The 27644-nt window shown below is 40.0% G+C and overlaps 1 protein-coding gene across 3 annotated transcripts in view; it reads left to right on the top strand.

Annotated features, from left to right (window-relative positions):
* sphkap (SPHK1 interactor, AKAP domain containing) overlaps positions 1–27644 on the top strand; it is a 130378-nt gene that overhangs the window by 92474 nt on the left and 10260 nt on the right. For 2 of the 3 annotated variants that reach the window (XM_067594468.1, XM_067594466.1), the window contains exons 4-8: positions 11431–11533; positions 12814–12924; positions 24875–24934; positions 25324–25464; positions 26207–26477. In XM_067594468.1, coding sequence (XP_067450569.1) covers positions 11431–11533; positions 12814–12924; positions 24875–24934; positions 25324–25464; positions 26207–26477 — 686 coding nt within the window. Of the gene's footprint in view, positions 1–8796; positions 9159–11430; positions 11534–12813; positions 12925–24874; positions 24935–25323; positions 25465–26206; positions 26478–27644 lie in introns of those variants that run through there. The other variant, XM_067594467.1, reaches the window with a different exon arrangement.

Below are 27644 nucleotides of genomic sequence, written 5' to 3'. Positions count from 1 at the left end.
ACTCTCAGAAGTATTGGTTTCTGATTGTAACTGATAGAAAAGGGGAGGCTAGCACAATGCAGATACATTCAGTCTGTATCTGCATTGTTAACTGAATGAATATTTTGTATTTTAGGGCTGCAACCAACAAACATTATTTTTGTTATTGATTAATCTGCTGGTTATTTTCTTGATTAATCATTTTGTCTATAAAATGTAAGTAAATTGTAAAAAAAAGTTTTAATTTCCCAGAGTCAAAGTTGACATTTTCAGATGTCTTGTTTTGTCTGACCAACAGTCCCAAACTCAAAGATATTCAGTTTGCAATCATGTATGACAAAGAAAAGCATCAAATCTTCATATTTTGAGAAGTTGAAATGAGCAAAGTTTGGGTATTTTTGCTCAAAAAAGAACTAAAACAATGATTGAATTGTCAAAATAGTTGACGATTAATTCTCTGTCGATCTAATAGTCAATGATTCGACTCATTGTTGCAGCTCTCGTGTATTTAATGTGAAAGCTTCAAAATAATCACACAAGCAGTATCAAGGAGTAGATTTCAGTTGTTGAGGGTGCAACAACTGAAATGCATAAAATTAGGGGCAGATGCAGGGACAGTTTACAGACAGCAGTGAGGAGCACGAGCAAGTTTGAGGGTATTTTAGACAAAAAGGTCAGTAGGAAAGAGCTGAACCATCATTTTGACCTTCACCCACTGAAATAAGGGTTAGAAGATGTTTTTGTCTGTGAAATCGATTCAGGTTCCACACACCAGTACAAAAACAAGCAACATGCAATGTACAAATCTAAAACTTTAAAATATAATATTTGGGTGTGAAAATATTGGCACTCATTTTTAAAACAAGGAAAAAGCCAAGAATGGTCACATATTCCCTTACATAGAGAGAACAGGAGTCTAGACATTAAGAAAGACACACTTACAGTCAACTCCAAAATCCTACAGAGGCAAAAAAAGGATTGCTGGATTGTTATTAATATACAAACACAAGAACACAGCAAAACAGTCAGCAGAAATATTTCAGGAGACATTTATTATGCTGATTGAGTCTGTAAAAAGTTTTTCTCACTCAGTACAGAGACAGCAGGTTTGCAGAAGCCGTCTCTATAGCACTAATGATGGAAAGAGTGAGTTTTATCCAAAAAATGCCATGAATAAGGTGAATGATGAACAAACCTTTGCATACTGTACTTCCATTTATTTTGTCATTGTTACATATGTATACTGAAAAGAGAGCCAGCGCTCTAATAATCTGTGGTGTCACCACAACCGTGAGTGAGACAAAATCGATGACTCCGTCCTTCATTAACCTTTCCATACGATTTTAACGATCAGGTCCCGTAATCATAAGTTTCCATTAGGATGAGAGCACATGTGGAGAGGAAGATAGATGCAAAGGTTAAACAAAAATGAATCTAGAATGACTGAGGTGAATGGGGGCTGTGATTACACTGATTAACAAGGCCATTACCTCTAATTGCTTCCAAGAACTGACTGTCAACGAGTAAACACTGCGTTTCCTGTTCACAGCTACCTTGCACTGTCCAGTAGTTGGGTATGTGTTTCTAAAATGCTTGAACTTCATTTGTTTGCATCCAGTTTGTTTTTACAGGAGAACAGTGTTTTACTTTGCTAAAATAATGTCTGGCATTGAGACTGCTACAGACTAGATGGTATCCTGACTTGGTTTGGATAGCTAGAATTGATCCATGGTCAGTTTCCCGACCCATGACCTATAGACCCCCATAGGGTCATGACGCGTCTGTTCTTGGTAATATGTAACTGGTGATAGTAGCCAGTCATTACAGCTATGACTGCCCTATTGAGAAAAACAAAAAACAAAAAACAGCTGCTTTTAAACTGACTGACTGATTTTACATTGGGACTACTTGCTGTTGATGTTGGATGGTTCGGGGCAGTTTGGTCCACATATCTGAAACATTGGGATGGCATTCAAAGACATCTTACAAAAGGACAGAGGATCTGATTTGGTCTGTTGAAGCACCCCTCATGTTTGACCGTCGGTTAGAAGAGGGTTGTGGCAGAGATCCAAACTAACTACAATTTCCATCCCAGAGTTGAGAGATAAAGAGAGAGAAAATGTTTTCACACTTTTCCATTTTTCTTTTAGCAAACCAGTAGTCTGTTTGGGTGTCAGATTGCAAAAACATTGCCAACACATCCTATGCCAAGCAGACATGGATCGTCTGACATGCAGATTAAAACATTTCCTCTTCATCCTCTTCCACCTTTACTGTAAGTGTGGGAGATGCAGAAGGTGAATGATCTTCATCACCATGCAGAGTGCAGTTTCCCTACATACGTTTGAAATCTTGTATCTCCTCTAGGCTAAAGCCCTCAGCATCTGGTTTCCTGATCATTAAGGCTTCAGTTTAAATGGCGTTAAAATGTTCCTTATTAGAGTTCTTACAGTATATAAATCGGAGTGGGTTGATCCCTGGTCTTTCCCTCTCCACATTTTCTAACTGAAGCAAATTGTAGTTTAATATCAAGCCTGTTGATGCCTGCACTTAATACCAGCCAGAAGACAGGATTGTCTCCACAATCCTCTGATATAACACTCTCTTGGTTTTTTCCACACACATAACACTTTCCAGACTTCTTGCAGTAACTTTTGTATATCTGTTTGCCAAATTTGACCTTAGTTGAGCTGGTTTCAGAGTTTATTGGTGGCACAAGCTGCATCATCTGTTTGAACATCAAGAACTGTCTCACTGTGCTATTGACAAAATAAATAGATAATGTCTGAGTTTGACAGTGCATTTAATCATATCTTTTCTTTCATTTTTTTTTCTGAAATGACAACTGTATCTGAACTGCGGTAATCCAGACATCAAAACAGAGGTACATGAACTCAACACATGATCTGCAGGTAGTATTACATACTGCGTTCCAAGCTTCCTGACTCATTTTCATTTTCACAAGACCTGTTTACTTATTTATTGACCAAACCTTCACTGAACTCACAGGCCCCACTAAGTGTAAGGTTGAACCCTTTGCACTCTTGATTTTCTATAAATATCTTTTCACGTCACAACCGCTCAGATTCATCACCATATCCTCTCCTCTCCCTCACTTTTCTCCTCTCACGTGACGTGTTTCTATTTTGTAGTCAGTAACTAAATTAAAAATAGCTCCATTGTGACGAGATTTTGACAGTCATTCTGTACTCCAGCTGATTCTCCCTTCATTTGGTTTTTACTCCCAGCTCCCTCAGATGTCTCCTCTCCTCTGATGAGCACAGTCTGCACTTTCATCTCCACTTTAGTTGTCCCTCCATCTTTTATTTTAAGAAAGTGTGCAATGGATTAGTTCCCTCCTTTAAAAAGCCTTTGGATTAAGATGTGTGGAGGGCAAGAGAGAAGGGGGGAAAAAGAAGAGGAAGAAAGAGGAGGCAGAAAAGAGGCAAGAGAATAGAAGGATGACGAAGAGGAGATCAGGAGGAAGAAGAAAGTAAGAGGAAGTGGTGTGAAGAACTCAAAGAGGGGAGACACTGAGGGAGTAGCGAGAGGATAAAAGAGCATCATATTTAGAATGTAGCTGTCAGATTCCTGGTGGTGTTGGGATTTCTATAACATCTTTACAGCTTCATATAACCAACTGTGCAACAGTTTGTGTTGTATTTCTTCATAGTTCGCTGTTAGTGGTTATTATCCGTCTGTCGGCTGCTATGAAAAAACACAAAAACTGACTCGCTGTTGCTATGCGACTGCTAAAAACTGCTCCAAACCAATTTGAAGCACTGCGATCTTTTGCTGCAATGATTTCATGTTGAAATCTCCAGAACCATCAGCACCCTGCATGCTGAGCCTGAGAGCTGAATGCATGAATGTCACACAGAGCTGTCAGGAGACTTTTACTTTCCAGCGGAAGACAAAGGCAAGAAGAGGTCACATGTATGGGGAGAACTCCTTTGTGGGCTGTCTGTTGGTCTGTCAGTGGTGACATCACATAGTCACCCCATTTACACCTGCATGTGAGGTGCAAATGCATTCAGAACAGAATGTGATCATATCAGCTGGATCACATCTGGAGGTTTTCTGGCTCGAATTGTAATCCGATCTCTGCTAAGCGTAAATGCAGTCAATACAGCATAATCACATTTTTAAGAAAAAAAATCCGTCCAGCAAGTTGAAAGGTCCTCTAACTCTGCCTGTTCCTGCTAGATTAAGCAAGTCTGGCAAAAGCTACAATTAGTAGCAATAGTGGTTTAAAAAATAATGACGCCTGTCCATAGCATTGCTTGCTTTGACTTAGGACAGACCATGTTTGATGACAAATCCACCAACCCTGGTCAACTAATTTCCATATTTATTGAGAACCGATCACAACGCTGGCAGAATGAAGATAACATAAACACTTATGAATCGGTGTAAATGCAAATGCCTGTGGATCACATCAAGATTTTGTATCCAGATACAGATCTCATACCAAGTGTAAATGGTTCCAGTGATTTAAACTGTGTGTGATTTAGGTGGTAGTTTGTATAGTTATATGACATTGTATAGTTTGTATTACGTGCTGTCCAACCACTAGAAGATGGGGCTAAAAGTCTGCCATCATAGAGAGTGAAGAGACACAATGAATCGTACAAATGAGGATAACGACATACATGGTCAGACAGTCTCTTCTTGGAGACATTTGTGATGTTTCACTCGGATATACACACTAATGTAACCATATTTATTGTGTGAAGGATGACAAAAGAGAGCTCTAGAGAGAAGTTAAAAGCCTACTTACTTTCACACCTCAGCATACCAGGCCAATCGCTGCGTAGAGGGGGCGTTGGTCTCTTGAAAAATTGTCAGAAGCAGTCTCCTCTGACTCACATTATTTGGAGGACTTATTGTATTGCACTTATGAAGTAAGTCTGGGTTTATTCTGAAAACACATGCACAAAAGAAGTCATGAGTGGTCAGGTCTCAGTACCAAATAATTACATATGAATAGCAATGACTATTCAAAGCTCTTTGAATTGTGATTTTGTGAGCTCAGCTTTTGTTACAAGATTAAAGTCAGGAAACAACAACAATCAATTTAGCCCAGTCGGATACTGTATGTGCAGACTGATATGTACTACTGTAGTTAAGAACTAGTACTAGTTTTACATCTATATACCGACATTAATGAGGTGGTGTATGAAGTGTCTAGCTCATATTATAAAAAATCTAAACACAATCCTATGTAATGCTTTTACACCCAGAAATACCTGTTTATTTTCCATAATATTCTACACTGTCACCATACAGCCAATTGACATTCAGTATCTTGGTTATTACAGTTTATTGGTTGTGGTGCGAATCTGTTCAACAGTGTAACACATTCAACACAACTTCTCATAAAAACCTCTGGCTTTATATTGATGCTGCTTATGCACATGCTCTTAACTCTGATCCTGCTTCTATATTTAGACGATGCAGGTTATAGAGGGGATTGTGGTGATATTGTATTTGGGTCACCTTTTTAAGGTCAATCATGCACACCGCCAAACAGTAAAATCTGAGAGACCATGTGGGAGTTTTTGTCTTGGCAAAACCAAAATACTCTCCAGCTTCATACTTCATATTTCTTCCTTTTTAACTAATGTCTGATTACTTTTAGATGTACTTTTCTTGCATCTGAAATATAATGACAACGTCTTGTCTTGTCTTTTTTTAAATAAAAGAAAGACACATCCATCAAACCCAGTATGCATAAAGTACATAATTTTCTTAAGTGCCTGTAGTAATCAAAACACATTACTTTTCCATACATATTGCAAGATGTTTTTATGTGTTTTTGTGTTTCAATGTATTATAAATATTCCATCAGCCTGGAAAACATACTGTAGGTAGATGTGCATACAGTGTCCACACATACACTCCATGTCTCTGAGATACAGCATCCATCAATCATTCATTGTGTTACAAACTGCATTTCTTGCTTGCACTTTATACAAGAAATCTGGTGAATTTAAAGTTATTTTTCCTCTTTTTTTCTTAAGTTTTTAAAAATGTTAAAGCAGGTATTTTGTTTTATTATTAGGTTCATTAGGTAAATGTTAGAAGATATATTTTGCTTTCTTAGCACCTCATTATAATCATTTTATAGGAAATATTCTGTTGGAAAAACTCTTTTCCTCAACTGAGAGGCATGAAATTAGGTGGTACAGCACATAACCACAGAGGGCATTAACAGTTGGTGAGAAGTGCTGGGTAATGCACGACTCCTGCTATTTATATCTGAATCTGTTTATGAACAAATTGTAATGAGAGATTTGGGTGAAACTGGCTGAGTTGTAATGTAATATGATTACTGATATACTGTAGCTACTCTCAGAATTCTCCAGTCTATATGTTTCTGTATGTACATGTATTTCATTTAAATGCAGAAGTGAGGCCTAGAAACTGTTTTGTAAACATATGTGCTCCCTGCGGGTTTGCCATCACAGAATATGGGTTTTTGATATTGTAAGCAGTGGAATAAAAGCAAATGGCCTCTAATCTAGAGGGAGAAAAATCACACAGTAGCTGATAACAGTATGCAACAATCTTCTTTGAGGTAGAGGGCATGCAGAAAATAAGCATTCTTTTGGCAAAAATGATCCCTTCAGCAGAGTGTAGACGTACACTTTCGCCCTGTACTCATCTAAAAAACCATTCTCTTTCTCTCTTTCTCTCTCTCTCACTCTCTCTCTCTCTCTCACACACACACACACACATACATCTCATCAGGACCCCTGCTTTCTCACTACTCTTTCCCCTTGAATATCCACCATTTTCTCCATTCTCAGCCTACTACTTTTTTCTTTCAGTCACTGTCTCAGCGGGATAATAGAGAACTGAAGGTCACGGCTCCTTTTACCCCCTTCTGATTTTTCAGTGGCCTCCCTAATGGACCAAGGAGGGAAATTATACCTTAACCATCAGAGACAGAGAGCATAGATATTACTCTCTACAGGCTCACTTACTGCTTAAGGTGATGGAGATGAGGACTGTCTCAGTCGGGAATCTGGGATGTATGATGTGTGTGTCTATTTTAGTTTTGTTTTGTTTTTTCTTATATTTTACACAAGTTCATTAGAGGTCAGCGTGGTGCCAGTGAGATGAAAACAATTTCTTTATATATCAAAACAAAAATGTCTTTTTTTTTTTAGATGTGGTGATATTATTCATTCTTCAAGTGCTAATACTTAAATGTAAGTGGAAGTCCCTGTTCTGTCTGTGGGCCACACCTGCACTCAACATACACCCTGTCTGCATGCAACTTTGTCATTGTTGATGCCATCAATGGCTAACTGACTTCTTGCTGTAGCTTCATATTAACCATACAGATATGAGAGCAGTACTGTATCAGTCTTTTAATCTAAAGGCTCTACCACTTTTATACGTACCACAATCAGGGGTCTTCGTTTGGTAAATAAACACATTCTAAAAATGCACACTAGAAAACAAGATGGGCACCTCATGACAGCAAGAAGAAGAGTTCTTTTGTTTGTTGCATTTGGCTTAATAACAAGGAGAAGTAAAAAAAGAAAATGGTGTGTGTGATGTGTTCACAAGAATAGGACAAAGGATGGGGATACTGGTGCGTGATATGAGAAGCATCAACTTCTCTTCAAAACAAGCATTCATTTTGCTTTTCTACAGTAGCACAGTCCCAAGTCGCCATGCTTATAATCAGTGTGGTCACATATTTTTGGACATGTTCAGATGACAAAATTGACATCATGTGGACCTTCGTGCACCCTTGCAGCCAGGTGGATATAGCAAGCATACATTTAGATTGTCTCTCAGTCAGAGCAGCCAGTGCATTTCTCAAAATGTCAAACTATTCCTTTAGTAAGAAAAACGTAAGATATCCTAATTTTAAAATGTTGGTTTATGTTATGTGGTCATGTTGAAAAAAAGAATACTAGCTGACATATCTTTATCTGATATCAGTATCACTGGCTTCAAAAATCAGATGTCTGTAAACAACATGTGAAAAACAAAATGTCTGTCTGCTATAAATCATTTTAAATATGTAATCCAGAGACAGTAATCACATGATAAAAGGAATGACTATTCAGATCCACTGTTATTATTCCTGAGACGATGCACAGCAGACCTTGATATTTCCATTCAGGCTGCTCAGTGATGGAGTCTAAGTTTATCCCTATTATAGCTTGGTCATACATACAGTGATAGTGGGCAGCTCCTTTTTTTCATTTCTGAAAGTAAAAAGTAAAAAGCACTTCAAATGTGTTTGTGGAAGTCTGTTTGTGTGTGCTTGTTGAGGTCAAACGAGCAAAAGGCAGGTGAACTATAAAGACTGTTGCACTGACCCTGTGTTGTAACAAAGAGGTGGAGCACCTGTCTGAACAACAGAGGGAACAATGAAAGTGAAATTCACATACAACTGAAAGTTAGCAAGAGCTGAGATTTGCAGGTAGAGACAGGAATTCCTGGTACCAGCAGCCAATCAAAGCCCAGATTTCTACATATGTACAAATCCATAAACACATTTCAAACAATCAGTTGTGATGGAGATTTTTATTTACTATTTATCTACTTAACCACTGCTGTTGTCTTTGCTGTTATTATAGGATACTTTACATCGGTCTAAATACTTTCTCTGTCAGTCTTCAATAAATTCATTAGCCTTTAATATATCTTGACAAATAGGGGTTCACATAACGGTTGCAAAAAAACTACGTATGTGTGCGCTTGCCTCTGATTGTACACAAGCGTGTGCGTCACCATGCGCGCGCACTCTCCATATCCATGCCCTTGGCTGTGTCGTGCAGCTCATTACGTTTGATCCATGCGGGGATCCTGCGCTGCGCCTGCACTCGGCACTTGGCGGACAGACGCACAGGCAGTGGTTTACTGCTGCTGCTGCTGCTGCTGCTGCTGCTGTGGATACCTCGGGACTCAGTTCATCACAGTCCTCCTCCAGTCACAGTGAAGCAGTCTGGGATTCCTTCAGTGCTCGGTCGGGGATGCGCATCTGGACCGGAGTGTGTCCTGGGGACAATTACGCGTCGAGGCACTCCGCTGTAGGCTACCTTTCCCTGTCCCCCTGTCCCCACAGAGGAAATAATCACACCGGTTGAGGACAGTTTGGGGTGTTTTTTTGATAGAATGGCAGGCGCAAAGTGCCTTCTGAAAACGCCGAGGTAAGAGACTGTTTATCCCGGGATTTTAAAGAAAATGTCGATGAACATAGGCGCATACTCTCAAACCAAATTAACATAAATTCTCAGTCTATAAGCATTTACATTGTGTCTGTGATATTCAGTAGTGAGTGCATTTACTTTATAGTGTTTTTGTTGTATCTATGTGGTGCCACTGTAATATTTTCCTACATTTCTACCACATGTGTGTGATGTTTGAGGCGCCCTTTTAAAATATAGTATAATATTTACAGGGGGACTGGAATTAAGTGAGTGTGAAATGCCTATGCATCATGCCTTTTATGTCATATTGAATCAAAGCAGGGTGATATTTGCCAGTTTTCGTCTGTGCAAAAGTGTGCCAGTTTGTGTTTAGGGCTGAAAAAGCGCACCAACATCCATGCAGTGTTGCAATAAAGCCGTTTCCACATGAGACTGCCAGTGTTTGTGGTAAACAAGAGGTTTCAGCCTGCGTGGCCTGACTGATAAATGTGTGGTGTGAAGAAAAGTGGACAGCAGTAACGTTTCAAACAGAAATGTTCAGTTTTCTAGTCCTATTTTCTCCGGGATAAATATTACAAATTAAGCCAAAAGTAAAGGCTAGTGCAGTCTTGAGGATCTGAACTTGCCACTCTGACTATTTTGTCAGTTTGAACGTTTTCCAAAGCTCTCACCAAAAGTTACCTGCTGGTCTCTGAAGTCTGGCATCAATCCTCAAGCACATTTTTCACAGTGAATTACAGCAGTGGACCGGGGGCTGTCCTTGAAAAGCAGACATTTCAGGGGTTAATTGTGTCCTCACATCAGGTTGATGCCCGCTGGGTACCACGGGGCCCCGGGAGCGCGAGAGCGCACCAACCTGTCAATCATCACCGTGTCGTGATGGAAAGGTCGTTAAGCGCAAAGATTAGAAAGGAGGTCGTGCGTGACAAATCTATCAGTCTTCTTCAGTCTTCTAACAAAATTACTCAACATTTACGTGACCACCACAGACATGTCTATGAGTTTTCCTCCAACGTTTTCACGTACATTACTTTACAGTGTCGCTCGCGTCCAATTTTCTGCATCCAACATCTTCACCGCAGAATCATTGCCTCCGTGTGTGTGTGTGTGTGTGTGTGTGTGTGTGTCTGTCTCTCTCTGTGTGTGTTTGTGTGTGTGTATGTGTTGGATTGGTGTTATGTTGAATGCCTTGCAGGTACAGCAGCCTATTTAAAGCGCATCATAACCACTTAACTCCAGTACATGTTTTTTTTTCAGTGTGTCCGGCCATTCACAGCCAACTCACTTTTCCTGTGACACATTTATTTACATCAGGCATGTTCATTTACTGCAAATAGACACAGTTGTGTGATCCCTCAGGGCTTTCAAAATGGAGTGCTTTTAATTTGCTTTGAAATATGTGGATTACAGAAAAAAATCAGCTGCTTCTATTTGAATATGCATCCCCAGCCTCTTTATTTTCCAAATTGATCCTCATTAATGCTATTCCAGATAAGCTCTCGACTTGGCTTATCTCAGTGAAAGCATGCACAGGGGATAATGACGCCTTCCTGGGATTTTTTTTGAGTTTCCAATGTTGTTTTGGGCTCAGCGTACTCTGATAGACACTCCCATCACTACAGTTTGTGTCATTTTGATGAAAAATTATGTCAAATGCACAAATGAATGTGTTTCCCTGTTTGTCCTGCTAAAACATTCTCTCGCTCTTACAGTGAAACTTGTCAGATTATAAGACGGGCAAAGTGGTCATGATGCTTTGACGCATGTACTGTCAGATTCTCGACAGAAATGGCTAAATTGGATACCGGCTGCATGTTCTCTTGAACAGACTGCAAAAAGCTGGCATTGCCTTCATGCCAGGGAAAGCTTTATGCAGTTCATGCAGAAAGAAAACATCACAGACTTCCCTAAAGAAACTTTTTAGCAGATGCTACAATGTTTTCTCATAAATAACAATGTGACAAAAAGTTGCACTCTTCAATAAATGATGGGAGATCTCATCTTGGTTGGCCATGAACTGGTACATTTTCTGAATTAAGCATTCAGCTCAGGATATTGAAATTATTCTTCTACCGACTATAGCTGTCTGGTTAATTCATTGGAGGAGTGCCACTGCTGTACAGTATGAACAAATGTGACAGGCAATGGGCTGCTCCAGCCAGAGTGGAGATAAACCGTCCTCACTGATCCTGGACTTTTTAGAAGTGAGGTGTTGAGTGCTTGATGAGAATCTGCTCTGACAAAGTCAACTCCGTGCCCTTTTGCCTTGCAGTAACTTCCAGTCGTCTGCCATGTTTGAAGGCTCCGAGTCTGCCGAGGTGGAGGGAGGCAGCACAGAGAGCACCATGGCCTCGTCCATCAGCGCCTGTAAGAAGGTAAAAACCAAACTGTGTGTTGTGTCTGTGTGTTTGTGTCGGGATGGAGGGAAATACTCCACTGTGTGTCCCTCCATCTGTCCGTCTACTACATGGCCACTTCTCTTTTTTTTTGTTGTCTTTTTCTCTGCTCATGTGCCTGTACACCTGTCTGTCATATCTGCTTCCTCTGACAGTTTATCTGTGTGTTTCCAGCAGTGAAGAGATTTTCATTTCCTCCTCTAGGGTGCCTGTGACACCCAGGGGTTGTGTAATAAGAGGAACAGCCAGGCCCTCGGGTCAGCCCAGTAGATTTATCATCTCCCAGTGCCAGAGAGACAGGAGGGGAAATAGTACAGATCAGTGGGCTGAGGTGAAGGCTAGATTGAATTTCCTTTCAAAGTGTGTGTGTGGTTCTATTTGTGTGTGTGCCTTACTGTATGTGTATGAGTGTGTGGGTGTGCAGGAGGACTCGCTGGTGTGTGTTCCTAATTAGCCTACCACTCATCATCTTAACTGATTTCCACTCAAGGTGATGTCTTTCTTATAATTGGGCCTCCAGTTCCGCTGACCTGTGCCAACAGCCTTTGATATGATCACTCTCCATGACATCAGCTGAGTGTACGTCACCTTTACCTGGCTGAGGGCCTGCACAGATGGTCTATTCCTGAGGGCACAAGCATAAGGGGGCACGATGTCACTATAAATACACAATGATAATGAACAACGTGTACGTAATATCTGTCACATGTTAAACTAAATGAATAAGAATGGTTTATTTATAGCATGTGATTTTAATCTGTTATCTGCCATATGTTAGTGGTAGTTTTTTATCATTGCAAACAGTCTTCTTTCAAATAAATAAATAAAAATATTCCATACGGTCTAACTCAGTACTGTGATTAGCATCAAGAGAAACATTATTTTCATCCTTGTAAATAAATTGGCGTTGTAATTAGGTGGTTATTAAAGAGGAAAGTCAATAGTCTTGTCAAAGGCAGCTGCACGGCTGCAGGTTCAAAGGCTTCATTAAAATGTCCCTCCTGAGAGAAGACGATAGCTGTCGTATATATAATGTGCGATGTCTGGTTAGCTGACAGATTATTGATTCTGTGGCGTGGACACTTATCCTGAAATAAAGGTGCTGGAGAAAGGTCAATTGATCTCATCAACCAGAGGAGGGGGGAGGACACACAGGGACTGGCAGATGAAAGTGAAAGGGTGACTCAGAAGGTGTGAGCGCATGTGTGAAGTCATATGATGCTACGTGTACCTGAGCGGGGTTTATCTGTGTGTCGCAGGTGCTGTGCAGTAACAGTGTGCTGGATTCGTCGGAGTACTGGCTGAGGAATGAGAAGGCTCTGTGCAGACTGGGCCTGCTGGACGACGACGCAGAGGGCACCTGCACCATGGTGAGTAGCATACTGTGGCTGATGAAACACACGTACCCTTTTGGCAACAAAGATGGGCCAACCCATCTCTAGTGTGTAGCCTTAAAGCTGCAGGGGGCGTGTTTGTCGCCTCGAACAACAGCGAGGTAACAGTCTGAATTTTAAGGCACAAATGACGTGAGTGACATCTAAAAACTGCGCTCCCGTCAATCTGCTTCCTCTGGGTGGCTCGTGGGCAAGGACTTGGTGAGAAAATGTTTTCGCAGAAGGTTGATCGTGTTCCCATGCTGCTATTTATTTAAGGGTTTTTGCTCATGAGGTCTGATGTGTCACTTCCTTTGTTGAGAAGAGGGATGTAACTTTGATGCAACGGCTGTAGTAACATTACTGAATAGTGCAGTTTTAAGACAAGTGCCTTGCTCATAGGTTTGATGTGCTTTTTGATAGAAGGGACAAATCACCTTAAACAATTATTATTCATTCATGAAAATCCACAAATAATGTTCCTGTTGGTTTTGTCAGCCAGTGATGATGCCACATTCTGCATCGTTTTGCTAGTTCTCCTAATGAAAAGGACGGTTGGGTTTGTGTTTTCTCGCAAATGAAAACAAATTCTGGCATCAATGAATGCAGCATAATTTCTCATAAGCAGTTAACTGCTTCAAATATACCAGGAGAGTTTCTTTTAATAGATGTTATAAACGACGTAATCTAATTCTGCTGTAAGATTGTTAAAAGCTCAGTTTAGCCTCAGCAGGTCCTTACTAATCCAATTATTGCAGGAGGAGGCTTTTGTAGAGTAAAGTCATATCTGTTGTGTTTATTTTATCACAGTCAGTGACTGAATAGAGCTATCAGAGAGCAGTCATCTCTGTTGCAACACAAACACAAGGACATCAGCAGTTTGCCTCTCACCTTAGATTTAGCGCTTCAATGATTAGTCAGTCAAACAAGAAAATTGATTGCCAATTATTTTGATAATTGAGTCATTTTGCAAGAAAAAATGCTTAAATTCTCTTGCTCCAACTTCCCAAATATGAATATTTTCTGGTTTCTTTAGTTGTCTATGATAGTAAACTGAATATCTTTGGGTTGTGGACTGTTGGTCAGGATAGAACAAGACATTTTGCATCTTGGGATTTGGGAATCAACATTTTTCACAGCTTTCTGACATTTTTTAGACCGAACAAGTAATTAATTAACTGAGAAAATGATCAAAAGCCCTACTGGGATTAGAAGAACTGCACTCTTGCTGGACTAAAGCCCTTTACTTTCTACTTTCAGAACACTCAGCATGATGGTATCAGTCTAGACATGTCAACGCGACTTCACGTAGTGCACAGCTTCACAGAGTCACAGTCCTAGTGAAGTCATTTTAATCATATTTTCCATTGTGAATGTGTTGAATACAGTCATGCACACACATCAACCTGCAGTGTGTGAGTCTGGCAGCACTTCCTCCCAACATGATAACATTACATCTAAACATTTCCTACTCTGACTGTAATACTGTATTTTACAGTGTTTTAATCACTGTAATGATCAATCTCATCTCTATTCAATTCATAAACATGATTATTAACTCTTAGATGAGTATCAGCAATCAGCAGCAAACTCAGACATAGAGTCAATATGACAAACAACCTGTACATAAATGTGATCTGTGTACCGTTACAATCAACTGATTTTTAGTGAGAAAGCCCACGTGAGTTTGGATCAACATGACTGGGATCTATGTACATTTACTGAACCAAACATCTGTATTGTCCTGCTGAAACAACATAGTTTATAGAGACTATAGAAATCTTACACTGTAATGAAAAGCACAGTTTAAAACACAGCTTCTAAGAATCTGTCCCGTTACATACTGTGATAATGGTTGTTAATGAGCCATTTTCAAGCTCTCCTTGCCCTCTGTTCAATGCACGCTGGGATAGATTTATCAGAAATACAAATCTTGAAACATAATGAAATTATGATTGTTATTTGAGCTGACATGGGGAGGCAGACTCTCTCACATCCTGTTATCAGATTTTATCATTCTAAATACTGAGCGTTTGATTCTAAACTTATTTCTGTAACAATTAAGCTACTAAATATAGCTTTTAATCATGGTGTTTTCTGACTTTATGAAGACAGATTTACACCATTTGCCAAAACTCCATCCAGGGCTGCAGTATCATTTTACATTTTCATTTTTTTTTACATGTAACAGTTGTATAGTCGGACATATGCAACATTTGAGGCTAGAACCAGCAAATGCCACAACACCGAAGACACATCCTGTGATTCGTGTTTAAAAATACAAGAGATGAAGTTAGAAATTTAAAGAAGGGTGATCGCTGTCAGAACAGATACTCTTCTGGACACACAGTATGTGTTTGGATTACTAAGGACATTGCTTGGGCAAGGATGTAGGACTTAAGAGAAAAAAATGCATCAAGACAGAAAGCAAAGAGGAGAAATGCTTTGAACTGCAGAGCAAACACATGCTCTATCCTCTCTTTCACCCAATTCTGGGTACGATGTTACCTTTGATCACTCATTCAATTAAAATTGCAAGTTAAGTGTGAGTTGCATTCAGGATTCACAGCTTTAGTGGCTATGGGGAACTTGTTTATTGGGAGGAATGACAGGTTCTTTGAGTCTCAAAGTGAATTGATTTTACAACAAAAATTGTCTTATATAATAAATATTTTAACACTGTATCAAGTTTAGGTCCCTACTGTACTGTGGGTGGGCCTTGTTAAAGAAAGCTGCTGAAATACATAATGTGTTCATTCTAATAACATTTCCACAATAAGAATAACATATTCAGCCACACTTCAGTGGCAGCTTAATAATAAGTCTGAATTTCATCTCCTCAGGAGTAAAATCAATTTTCTCACCTTTAGCTGCAAAATATCTCATATGCTTCCCTCTTTGCCGTTTTGATGTTTTTCTGCAATGACTGTATGACTCTGGACTGGTATAGCAGCACTATCTCTGAGCCATGACCCACACATCACTGATCAGAGCCTGAACTTAGTGATCCAGCTTTAATTTCAAGTGCAGTGGGGTCCATCTCACAGAGGGCTAGTTCTTAAAAATTCTTCCCATGGAGAGATGCTCAAACAGCTATTAATTGAATCTACAGCCATCTGATTCTTCTAGTGTCTCAGATTATAGCAGTTAATGCTTTAATAGGGAGTCAACATCAAGAAATGGTGATTAAACTCAACAAACTGAAATAACAGAAGTTTCAAGTCGTAAATAAACCACACCATTAAACATTTCTGACATTTTTTCTTTTTAATTTGTCTCTCATGGACTGGAGCCGGCCCATTTTATGCAGAATAAATAAATACCAGTGCCACACAAAGTGTTTTGACTTTTCCCCCTCCCCCACGCTTCAAGTATCTTTACCAAGGTAACAAAAATAGCAGTAATTTACCGAAGAACCCCGTTCTCATACATTTGTGTCACACTCTGTAGGTGTGAGCAGTCACGTGCTCAAGTGAAAGGTTCTGAAACCCCCAAACACCAGCTGTATTATCTAGGACAAGACACACACAGTGCATGAGTTGAAACAAAGGTCTTGAATTTCAGATCCCAATATTCCTCTGACTGACTCACTGAATGCTCCTCTGCCATCACTGAGGGTCAGGTGTCCAAGTAGAATGAAACCGTTTTGGCAAGTTTAGTCATTTTTTGAAGGGCCAACGGTCACTTCATGTCCCACTGACAGTTAGATTGAGTTCTGCAAAGTCATAGGTTTATGCACCATAACTCGTCTTCCTCCTCATCTTTTTTTTTTACTCAATGCCATTTGTGATGACTGCCGACTGAAAACAAAGACATCGCTTGTGCCGTCTTGTTTCTGTAGAACAGGCCACCTCTTGAGCTCCTACCTGAGTTTGGGATTATGCGGTCAGTTTTATCTTTGTTTTTCCTTTGTGAAATGTAAAAAAACAGAAGGAGCATCATCCTTTTTTTTGTTCAAGTGAGACAATGGTTGTTTGTTTTCTTTTACTTTGTGTCTGTTTTCTATGAATCAGAGGGAACTTTAATGCAAGCATCAAACAGATGCAGCCCGTCTTCCCGCAGCATCGCTCTCGGACTTTGACGTGATAGATTGCTCTCTTCTGACTCTCAATTCTCTGTTCAGCTTTCCGTGGTTCACACAGCCAATCAATCAAACGGGAGCTCACGATTGATGACATCGCGTTAGAGATAAATTTTCCTGTCCTGGCCTGAACTGTACAGGGAGGCAGAGAGAAGGCTAAGTGTGGAAAACAAGATGAAGAGTGAAAGACAGAGGGTGACGTGACAGATGCTGATCCAAACAGAAAGAGAGGAGTAGCCACTGAGACACATACAAACGTCTGAAACTCTGTCAGTGTTGATGAAAGGAACAGACCAGAGAGTGATGTAGAGAGGGATTTTATTGTTTTCTTTTTGTTGACTTGTTTAAATGTAATGGGCCACAGTAATTATAGGGTTGAATAGAGGATATTCAGATTTTACTGAAAGGTGACTCAACTTCAATTTAGACCTATTTTTGATCAACCTTGATCCAAATCAGTTCCTTAGACTAGAGTTTTTCAAGAATTGTTTGTTTAAAAGCAAAAAAAAAAAAAAAAAAAATCAGTGTTTACATTTTCAGGAACAGAAATGAGTGTGGAAGGCCAAAATCTGTGAGCTAAATAAAAGGTAAAAGCTTTAAAGCTTAAAAAGGATTTTCTGCGTTTTGCTCTATCACCACCTCTGGCTGAATCATGTTGTCACCTTTGATCACTCACTCATGTTTTAATGCATGAAGTCACAGAGAAGTGTCATGTTGCTGTGATAGTCACACTGAATTCCATCACACCCCGGAGAGATTTAACGGGGGCGGGGGCGGGGGGGGCATTTTGATCTGTGCATCTGATTTCCATGTTGAGTTTCCTTTTATTGAAACAGAATGACAAAGTTTTAGGTTAAAAAATGAAATAATAATATAGCAATAGACAAGACGTTATGATCAACAAAAGTAAGTCATCATTATCAAGAGGAAAAACTAACCTGCATACAAAATAGAAATCAAATGAGGAAAAGCAAAAGTCAAACAATATGATTGATTAAACTTGTGACAACTAGTGGTTGTTTTGTAAGAACATGTGCCAATGTTGAGTTGCAGAAAATCTTTTTTTTTTTTTTTTTTTGACCAAAGTTTTTCAAGGAAGTGCATATAAGCCTGGAAGTATTCCTTCCCAACACTGTCCATTCCTCTCCTCTCAGCTTTCTGTCTTCCTGCTTTGAACCTGCATTATCTGAGGAAGAGTGATCCATTCATCACCAGATTCAAACACTTCACACACTCGGGTAGTGTGTAGTGTCCTGACCTGTCCCTTCCCGAGCCCAGAGAGAAAGAGAGAGAGAGAACAGAATAAATATGCCATCAGCCGCAGCAGGAGTGCTGACTTACAGCAGGATCACAGCAGGAAGACAAACCTTCTCTTTCCTTATAAAACCTTCTTTTTGCTTTTTTACCTCAGACTGCCATCATGACAAATTACAGTCTTAGATGCAGGGTTGTGCTCTAAAATGAGACTTAGTGCTTAAAGGATATTGCCGGTGATTTTCTACATTATTCTTATTGTCAACAAATCTCATGTAGAGAGCCAAACTAATAATGAATTGATCCAGCTTACAAGTATTGTGTGTGTGTATCCACAGTCTGATATACGGTATTCCTCTGTGCCATAGACCTCCATTGTTGTCCAAAAACTGGGTGACATGTCTCTTGGCCCGGAGGACTGCAGTTGCAATTTGTTTAGAAACATCTCCAAAGACAAATAACAGCAATCACATTTTCAGCCTCAGGAGAGAAGTTCCTTGTAAGGCAGATGCCACCGTGCATGTGCTGGAACACAGTTCTGTTAACAGAGCTGCACTAGCTTGTTGTGCTATATATCACAACTTCTTGACTTTTTCCTCAAAGAACTTCAGCACAAAGTCTCTCTCAAAGGGAGAGAGTGACGAGACATCCAAAGGAACCACTTGGCCACTAGTTCGTCCACCATTTCACTTTTATTGCTTCAGTCATGCATATTACCAAACAAATTTGCAGTTCAAATTACTTTAAAGTGATTTGGGGCCCTGAAGGTCTGGGGCCTCACGGCAGTTGCTCTTTTTTTGGCGAGTTGGTATTTCAGCCTTGAGTGCAGGTTAGCTGTTGATGACCTGTAGACCTAGGTAACTACTGATAGAGCACTGTTAGCTAATCATAGCCTGGCCACAAAAGAGGTGAGGTGAGGAGAAAACGTATGTTGTTCTATGTTGCAGGGATTTAGCCCTTTACACAGTCTCAGAGATGTTTTGGAGACGTTTAACTTTATGGATCACACAGTGCATCAGGGAGCTTATTTCAAATGGATTTTTCTGTGAAGATCATTATTACACATAGTATTAAAAACACTGTGAAAACACATCCTAGCACTTTCACCAAATGTGAAAACAACACATTCAAATTTATGCATTTCAGAGACACAGAAGCTGCTCAACATCCACCGCTCCGGGTTGGCTCATAACCTTCTGTTAGCCACTTTTATCACAGTTGTTCTTTTTTTTTTTTTCCTCTCTCAAGATGTTTAATCCTTTGTATGAACCTATTAACATGTTTCCATAAAATGACTTCAAAAAGCTTCAGGAAATATGTTTGCTCTCCAACTGATAAATGTATGATCCTCCAGTGAATGTATACATTTGCCGACACACAGGGGGATGTATACACTCCACAGAGACACCTCAGTATTCACCCCCTGTCCTTTTACATTCTCCATAACGTTTCCATACTATTCGTCTTGTGAGTGGGGAGAACCAGGACAGCGTCAGCTTCTTGATGTTCTGTTTAGCCTGGGGCTCCAAGCTGAGCAAATCACAGCCAGACACTAATTGTGTGTGTGTGTGTGCTTGATATTCACTACTCATAATGCTGCATATATGCTATTTTTTCCAGCAGTTGAAAGGCACAGTCATTTATCAAGTACACACTGTTTTCACATCTTTATTTAAGCACACTTTCTTACATTACGAGTGGTAACATACTTCAAGCAGCACTAGGCAGCTCAGTCAGAGTTGAAAAACAACATGTGTAGTATGTGGAAGTTCATTAAATGGTATTTCCTGATATGCTTCATGCATTTTATCTACACACACTTAAATTTATGAACACACAAAAAAAGGCTGATTATAGTCACCAGTATGTGAGATCAGCATGCCTGTCTGCTCTTTTCACCAGCACTGTGTACTGTATGTAGCATCATAAAATGAATATGGCAGAATCAGTGAGCTTTAATGTTGTTTTCCCCCTAACCTCACTTAAAGGAAGTTAAACTTAAAATGAATTAGACTTAAAGGTGCCAGCTACTGAGATAAGACAAAGAGCTGTGTTTAGTATAGTGACCCCAGATAGAGTGAGTCTTTGTCTATGGCAGCAGTAAGGTTATTTTCCAACAGTAGACCTGTACATAGATGGGGAATAGCAGTTTGCCTCAGATTTGAAAATCTAGGACACTCATAAGGCAATGATAGCACTGATGCAGGATAAAAAAGGAACTTAGATATGATTGTAGAAACCCATAAATAACTCTGGTTAAAAAAAAAAAAGAAAGAAGAGTCAACCGTGTCCCGCTCTCATTTCTTATAATGACAGCGAGACAAAATGACAGTAATTATTTCACTAATGTGGCCAGAGCACACGCAAAAACAAGTATATGAAGGACTAAATATTCATCATAACAAAAATGCTTATGTGTTTCAAGTGATGAAAAAGAGCAACAACAACAAAAAAAGAGCCACAGTATAAGAAAAAAAGGAGACAGAAGGACTAAGAGCAGCAGCTGTGTGTGGGAGGATCAGAGTAGTGAGCAGAGAGGGAGGGCTGCTGAGGAGGAATGAGGCTTTGATGGACAAAGCAGACTGAAATGTTTGTAATGGTTTCGTACATTGACCATGTTTGTGCACATAATGTTGTGTTGAAACTGTGGCTAATATCCACATGAGCGCTATTTGTAGGCGTAGTAGAGAGAAAGAAATCTGCCTGCCTGACAGTTTTGTATGTCCAAGGACAAATGGGATTTTATGCATAAATAAGATGGTACAATTGAACCCTGTGTGTCTGTGTGTGTGTGTGTGCATGTACTGTTATTGTCTCGGACACACACGCAGGCACTGTACCTCCAACTGAACATAAAAGTGTTATATTTCCTGAAGCTACAGTATATGTTTGGATACTGACTTCCAACTCATTTTCTACAAGTTCATCCAAAGTCTGTAGTGTTCTACAGCCTGAAAATGGGAATTAAGTCCATTCCTGTAGCAATATTAGCTGATTTATTAAGGATGGTGAGAAATCCAGCAATAATTACATCGCATTATATGTGCGTTTTAGTTTGGTGATTGTACCAAGAAATGAGACACAATGCCATATGAGCAGACAGTTAGTGAATGCTGATTATATTACAACAGAAACACTGAAAAGTGAAGAACTGAATAGTTAAGCACAAAGTTGTACCTGTAGGTAATAAAGGTGGATTATTTTTCATTTAACATGCTTTTTTTCTATGCACAGTATATGTTGACAACTTTTTAGCATTCCTACTATCTCAAAATAGAGAAGTGAAAAGTTATCATTTCTGACAAAACAATCTTAACTCAAGTTCAGCTTACTAGCTTTGCTTGGATCTTTCAACCATATCACACAGTCTTCATGGAAAAAGCTTTTAAATGGACCTTGATCTGGGTTTGTTTTTGCCAACTTACAGTACTATTTCCAAGGTCAAGAGTAAACTTTCATGCTTAGGATGCATCTCTTTCTCCAAGCTCTTACATCGAAAGGACAAATTTGCAACATTGTAACATTATTACTTTATTGTGTAGCTAACAAAACACAAATAAAAGTGACCTACATGTTTTTCCCTGTAGGAAGTCCCCAAAGATGTCCTTCGTGTTACCTTTCAGAAACAGTGATTTAATAATTTACATTTTGCTGGAAGCTCAACTCCTCTGCTGCCTGTTTTCTGTGGGGCTGCTTCCAGACTTGTTGAGGGTCATTGCTGTCCAGTTTTGTCTTGGTGGTCCATCAGCACAGGTGGTAGACTCACCCCCCGAGTTTCATTTTGGTTGGCTGGGTGGATGTTTGGCACAGCTGTAAATTCACATGAGCTGAGTGTCTAGTGAAGCAGGAAAGCTTGGAGAGACTCCCTGACCTCTGCTGTAGCCAGACTTTTGACACAAGATGGGGGAAACACAGATGTTCATGTCAGGAAGGTTGAACCCAGATGTTTCGATTCTTCTGCGGAAAAATCACACAGACTGTTACCTCTCTCATCTGGAGAGCTGTTTTAAGTCCCTGTGTCTCAGCTTCCAAGGGATCATTTTAGCCCCCTTATCTCTGTATTTCTTTCCCCCTCTCTCCTGCTTTATGTACCTCAGCTGATGTTCACGTGGTCAGTCCTTCAGTCAGCCAGAGACTGGCGCAAGTGTGTGTGTGTGTGTGTGTGTCGTCCAGTGTGTCTGCGAATAACTGATAGAATCAGAGCGTGTCCCTGGGCTTGTCTTCACACGGACAAAGAGATGACTAGATGGTCCTCTCCTTCCCAAATTTAGAACAACTGCCTCTTGGCTCTCACCGTTTGATGGGGTTAAATTGCTTCACCCTTCTCAAGGTCAAAGTCGTGGATCACTCGCCTCCCTTTTTCCTCTAACTGTGTGTTACCTGCAGGCGATGTGTTGGCAGGCAGGGGAAGGTGTCGTCGCTGCTTTTCTGGGATGATTTCCAATAACAGTATGACTGAATGGTGCAGAGGTGCTCTTGAGCAAGGGTGCCAAACCTCTCATTAATGTGTTATTGTTTGGATAGGAATTGAAAATTGTGTTAAATACTAAATCATAACTCATGGGGATATATCTGTATCCAGATACAGGAAAAACTGAATTTGAAGGCCATATTTTTTTATTCAACGATGAGGGTCAGAATAAGGCAACGCCAGGCCTTTGTCTTTGGTTTCAGTAAACAGTGTAGAATAACCTCAGTTCATATGTGTATCTTGTTGACATTTAACAGCTATTCTGACAGAAAGGTCCTCATCACACTCACTAACCTGATGCGAACAACAGACAAGCAAATGAGCAAACAGCTTGTTCTCCTCAGTGAGTAGATTGCTGTTATTTTGAGGGAAAATTAACAAAACAGCAAGCCTCTTGGTATTTAAATGTTATAGTTGACACATACAGTCCATGAAGGGCAGAGGAGAAAACACACACACACACACACACACACTTGGTTTGATCAGGGTGAGACCGGAAAACCGTTTCAAATATTCTGTCACTGTCAACTGTGACTGACTTCATTCACATTTTTTTTATACTCGGCTGACTCCATTTTCAAGCAGCAATTTTCATGACATTAGACTTGATAGTTTGGAAAATATTGTGTTGTGTCATTGTGTATTGTGACTGGAGGATAGCAGAGTGGAGGTGAGGGGGAAATTGGCTTGTTCTGAATGTGCCACATTACTGCTTCAGCTGAAGGACATTTTTGCTCATCTGATCTGGCTTTGCAGCACAGTTTTTGCTGTCTTAATCTTAGCTTTTACTTTGATGAAGAAAACCCAGAAAAGTAGAGCAAAATTACAGCCTTATTTTGAAATATAAACTCATGAGTATATTGACCCATTTATGGCAGCAGTGGGGTTTTTTTGCTTTTTTTGCTTCACTTTCAAATCTGACTACAGCTAGACATAACATTAAAAGACGAAATAGTAAAGCACATACATAGACCTTGATGCTGGATCTGTTGCGGTTCCTGTACCTCGACATGGCTTCCTGGGAACAGAATACAAAAAGATGAAAGCCATAAAAAACTATAAGCTATCTCACCAGCTCTGAGGCTGTTTAGAAGCCTAGCAGGATAAATCAAGTGCACCTCAGGTAGTTCAAGGGAAATGATTTCAAACAGTGATGTGTGTCGAGATGTGATTATTTGACACTATATATATTTTTTGCAGGTCTACAGAGGAGAGAAAAGGGGGAAGATAGCAGCAGGTAGAGCAGATATGGTGATAACAGAGGTAAAAGAGAGACGGCAGGATCCCACATGCACGTGTTTTGCATTGAAAAGACGGAGAATGCCTCAGTGTCTCCCATTACGACTAGGTTTGATTAGTAATGACAAGCATGGTAGCATTTAGATATTAAACATATATAGAAATGTATGTGTTCGTGACTGAGACACAAAAATGTCACTTCTCCTGTAGCACTTCACAGTACCTTGCACACACACGCTGAGTATTGGTGTTCAAGTGGGAAGTGACACCCCTCCACTGCTGTTGGGAGCCATGCTTTATCCATTTAGCCACACAGGACTAACTCGGCTATGCCAACTTAGATCAGAGGCTATGTGCTGTAGAATCAAACAGCAGCCGTCAAACAGTCCCAGACTCCCAGCACTGGCACGAGGACTGCATCATAGACCATTAAACCTGCAGCCAGAGGAAAAGGCAGGTGAGATGAGAAGAGAAGAAGGCAGAGTGTGACAGAGGGAGAGCGAAGGAGTAGAGACAGCGCAAGAGGAAACAGGAAAAGTGAGACAGAAAGGAAGTCCTTGTTGGTTTACACCTGGAGCTTTCGTTCCCTGAGAGACAAGAAAGTCTTCTCTTAAGGGGCTCTGCCAATGAGGGACAGTGGTTGCTTAGACTTAACAGACAGCTGCTGTAGTTTTTAAATGGTGAGTCACATAGAGGACAGCTATCAGTCTGTCTGGTTTGTAGGATTTGTGACAAAGACATGGCGCTGGGAAAGGCAGTGCAGTAACTTTACCTGTTCAGCACTCTCAAATCTGACTCCTGGGACACTTTTTACTCTGCTCATGCTCAGCTTTCATGGTATAATCTTCCTGTTCATACTGTCACCCTGATGCTCTGTCTATCTCTCTGTGTCTTTCTCTCAGATCTGTTTTGTGAATCTGGACCCTCAGAAAACGGACTGTCGTGATGACAAAAGCGTCAAGGTGAGCTCATTCTTTCCTTCCTCTCGTCCCTCCATGAGTGCTCCTCTTTTCTTTCCCACCCACTTTTCATCTCCCGGGAACTTCATTGTGTTTCACATATAAACATTGGCTCAGTTGCCATGGATTCAAAGTTCATTACCCAGAATTAGAGGGTTGATTTGTTTAGATAATATGCAGATTTTGCAGCCTTCTGCAGCTGGCAGTAGCAGCAGTGGGCGATCAATAATCATTCCGCATGGTTCAAGACTTCTCACAGGAAGGATTTCATAATTATGTGTCTCTGCGTCGGTAGCACAGAGAACACATCATGTTCAGTTTTGAAGTCACTTGAAGAAAGGCTTTTTTGTTATCACGTAGTATTGTCTCTGTGCTCGGCATGTCTCTTGCAGAAATTGGCTTCAGTGTCTCCAGACCTGCCAAAGCTTGTTGAATTACTGAATGTCCACCAGCCGAAAGAAAATGAGATCCTACTGCTCGGCGGCCTAGAAGCCTCAGACACTTGCCAAACACACCCACACTCCCCCTCTCAGGTGAGTTTGCGGTGATGTCTCCAAATCCTTTGCAAGTATTTTCAGCCTTTGAATTAACTGGCCCGCAGAGCGAAGCAGAGAGTGCAAGCTGTTCTTTTGTACAGCAATTTTCTGTGATTACATTTGAACCTTTTTTTGCAAGGAGAAATCCGCAGAAGTGCATTCATTTTATCTAGTAATTCTCCCCCATTCACTCCAATAAAAAACATCTCATCTTTTGTAGCATGGAACTGCAGTAAGTGTTAGACAGCAAACCAACATTAGCATGCACAGGAAATACACTTGCAGGTACAAAACACTGGAATATTTTTATTTCAGAATATTATAACTTCAAACACACATGGGATTGTATACTGTAGCGACTAACTAATAGCAATTATATTTGTACTTACCTTTTTTAATACAATGTTTCCATCTCACAGACTTTTTGATACCCACCAAATACATCATTGTATAAAAACACTCTTGGAATCAATACTCAGCCTGAGGAGCCTGCACAGACAAAAGGAGTAAAAATAGGCATAAGAGCTACAGAAACAGTCAATCTGAAGGTTTAATTAAGATGTTTATAATGTTATATCTCATAATTTGTGACACAATATACTGTATGTGTTGTCAATTGTTTGTTTACCTTGGTGTGTACCTATGTATGCGTTCATGAGTAGGTATGTATACATGTACTACTTTGTACAAGCATTATGTGTGTGCATGCATAATAGGTATTTGTTCATGTTCCATTCAGGTCCAGCAGCCGCAGCAGAGAAGTACAGGCGTGTGCCTGGTTCATTGTTCGGGGAAGAGACGCTCCACCCAACCAGGCAGTATCATCTTTGAGATAAACAAGTTCCTTATTGGTCTGCAATGGGGAAAGGAACAACAGCTTCAGCAGAGCCGGGCAGCTGGGCAGCGGGTCGATGACGATACCAATCGCTCCATCTCATCCATAGAGGAAGACTTCCTGACTGCCTCGGAACACCTTGGAGATGACAGCGAGGATGATGGCTTCAGAAATGGTGAGCCTTGTTACCTTCGCCAAAGAGGCTTTGTTTTTTGGCCGCATTTGTGTGTTACTTGGCAGGACGTCTTAAAAGAATATTTCTCTTTTACTTTGTATGAAAGGTGGGGTAAAATAAGGCCAATGAACAAGTTATTCACTTTTGGTGTTGATCCAGTAATTTTTAATGGATTTCTCAGTATTATGACATACTGTACTCTTGAATCATATCACTATTTTCTCATGTATCACTGCACTTAAATGAAAAGAAAATGGCACATGTATCCCCTGACTGTCTACCACTATGTGCGTTTCTTAAGAGATCAAAATCCAGATACAAATAGATTTTTAAAAGGTCATGTTAGTTAGTCTTGGTAAATTTCTACTTATGTTGTGATTAGTCATAGTTCCAAGAAAAAACATTGACATTTATGCACTGAACTCTTGTATGCATTGACACATTTTGAACATTCATATTAATGTTGATTCAACAGTATGTAATTGTTGCCTTAGGTCCACTTTTTGTCCTTTGTGTCACCCTGTTTACAACAGCTCATGGGTTAAAGATTTCACCTCATATCTGCCTATGTAAACGTGGCATTATATAGCCTGAACAGCCTCGCAGTGTTCCTGTGATACATTTGCACTTACTCACAGCTTGAGTCAGCATGGTGTTCATTCAAAACTTTGAAGAAACCTTTGACTGCACACTGTGCAGCATGAAGTGGCTGTTCCAAAACAGATTTTGATGTGATAACATCTTCCTTGAGCAACTAAGAAAACAGACCAATCTGAAGACCAGAAATAAGTTTTAATCATGATTTTAAGGTCATCTTTAAAGACTTAGAAACAAACAACACATGTCCAGGTCCATCAAGTGGAAATGCCATTTTTAATTAAATAAGTATTAGCAGTAAAAGGCACATAAAATATAAAAGGTAATAGTACTCATTATGCAGAAAAATGCCTCCTATCAGTGTTATATTATGTATTATATTACTGGATAATTATTATTGATGCATTCATATGCAATCAGCATTTTATGTTGCAGCTGGTGGAGGTGGAGCTGATTTTAACATACAGTATATACTGTTTGATAGATTAACCAGTATTAGTGCATTATATTTTATGTGCTCATTATAGGTTTTGTATATAATAACTTCATCTGCAAAGTAACTAGTAACGA

Source organism: Thunnus thynnus, chromosome 7, assembly GCF_963924715.1.
Source record: "Thunnus thynnus chromosome 7, fThuThy2.1, whole genome shotgun sequence".
In the NCBI taxonomy this organism is placed as follows: Eukaryota; Metazoa; Chordata; class Actinopteri; order Scombriformes; family Scombridae; genus Thunnus; species Thunnus thynnus.
This window is presented reverse-complemented; position numbering and strand designations above follow the sequence as displayed.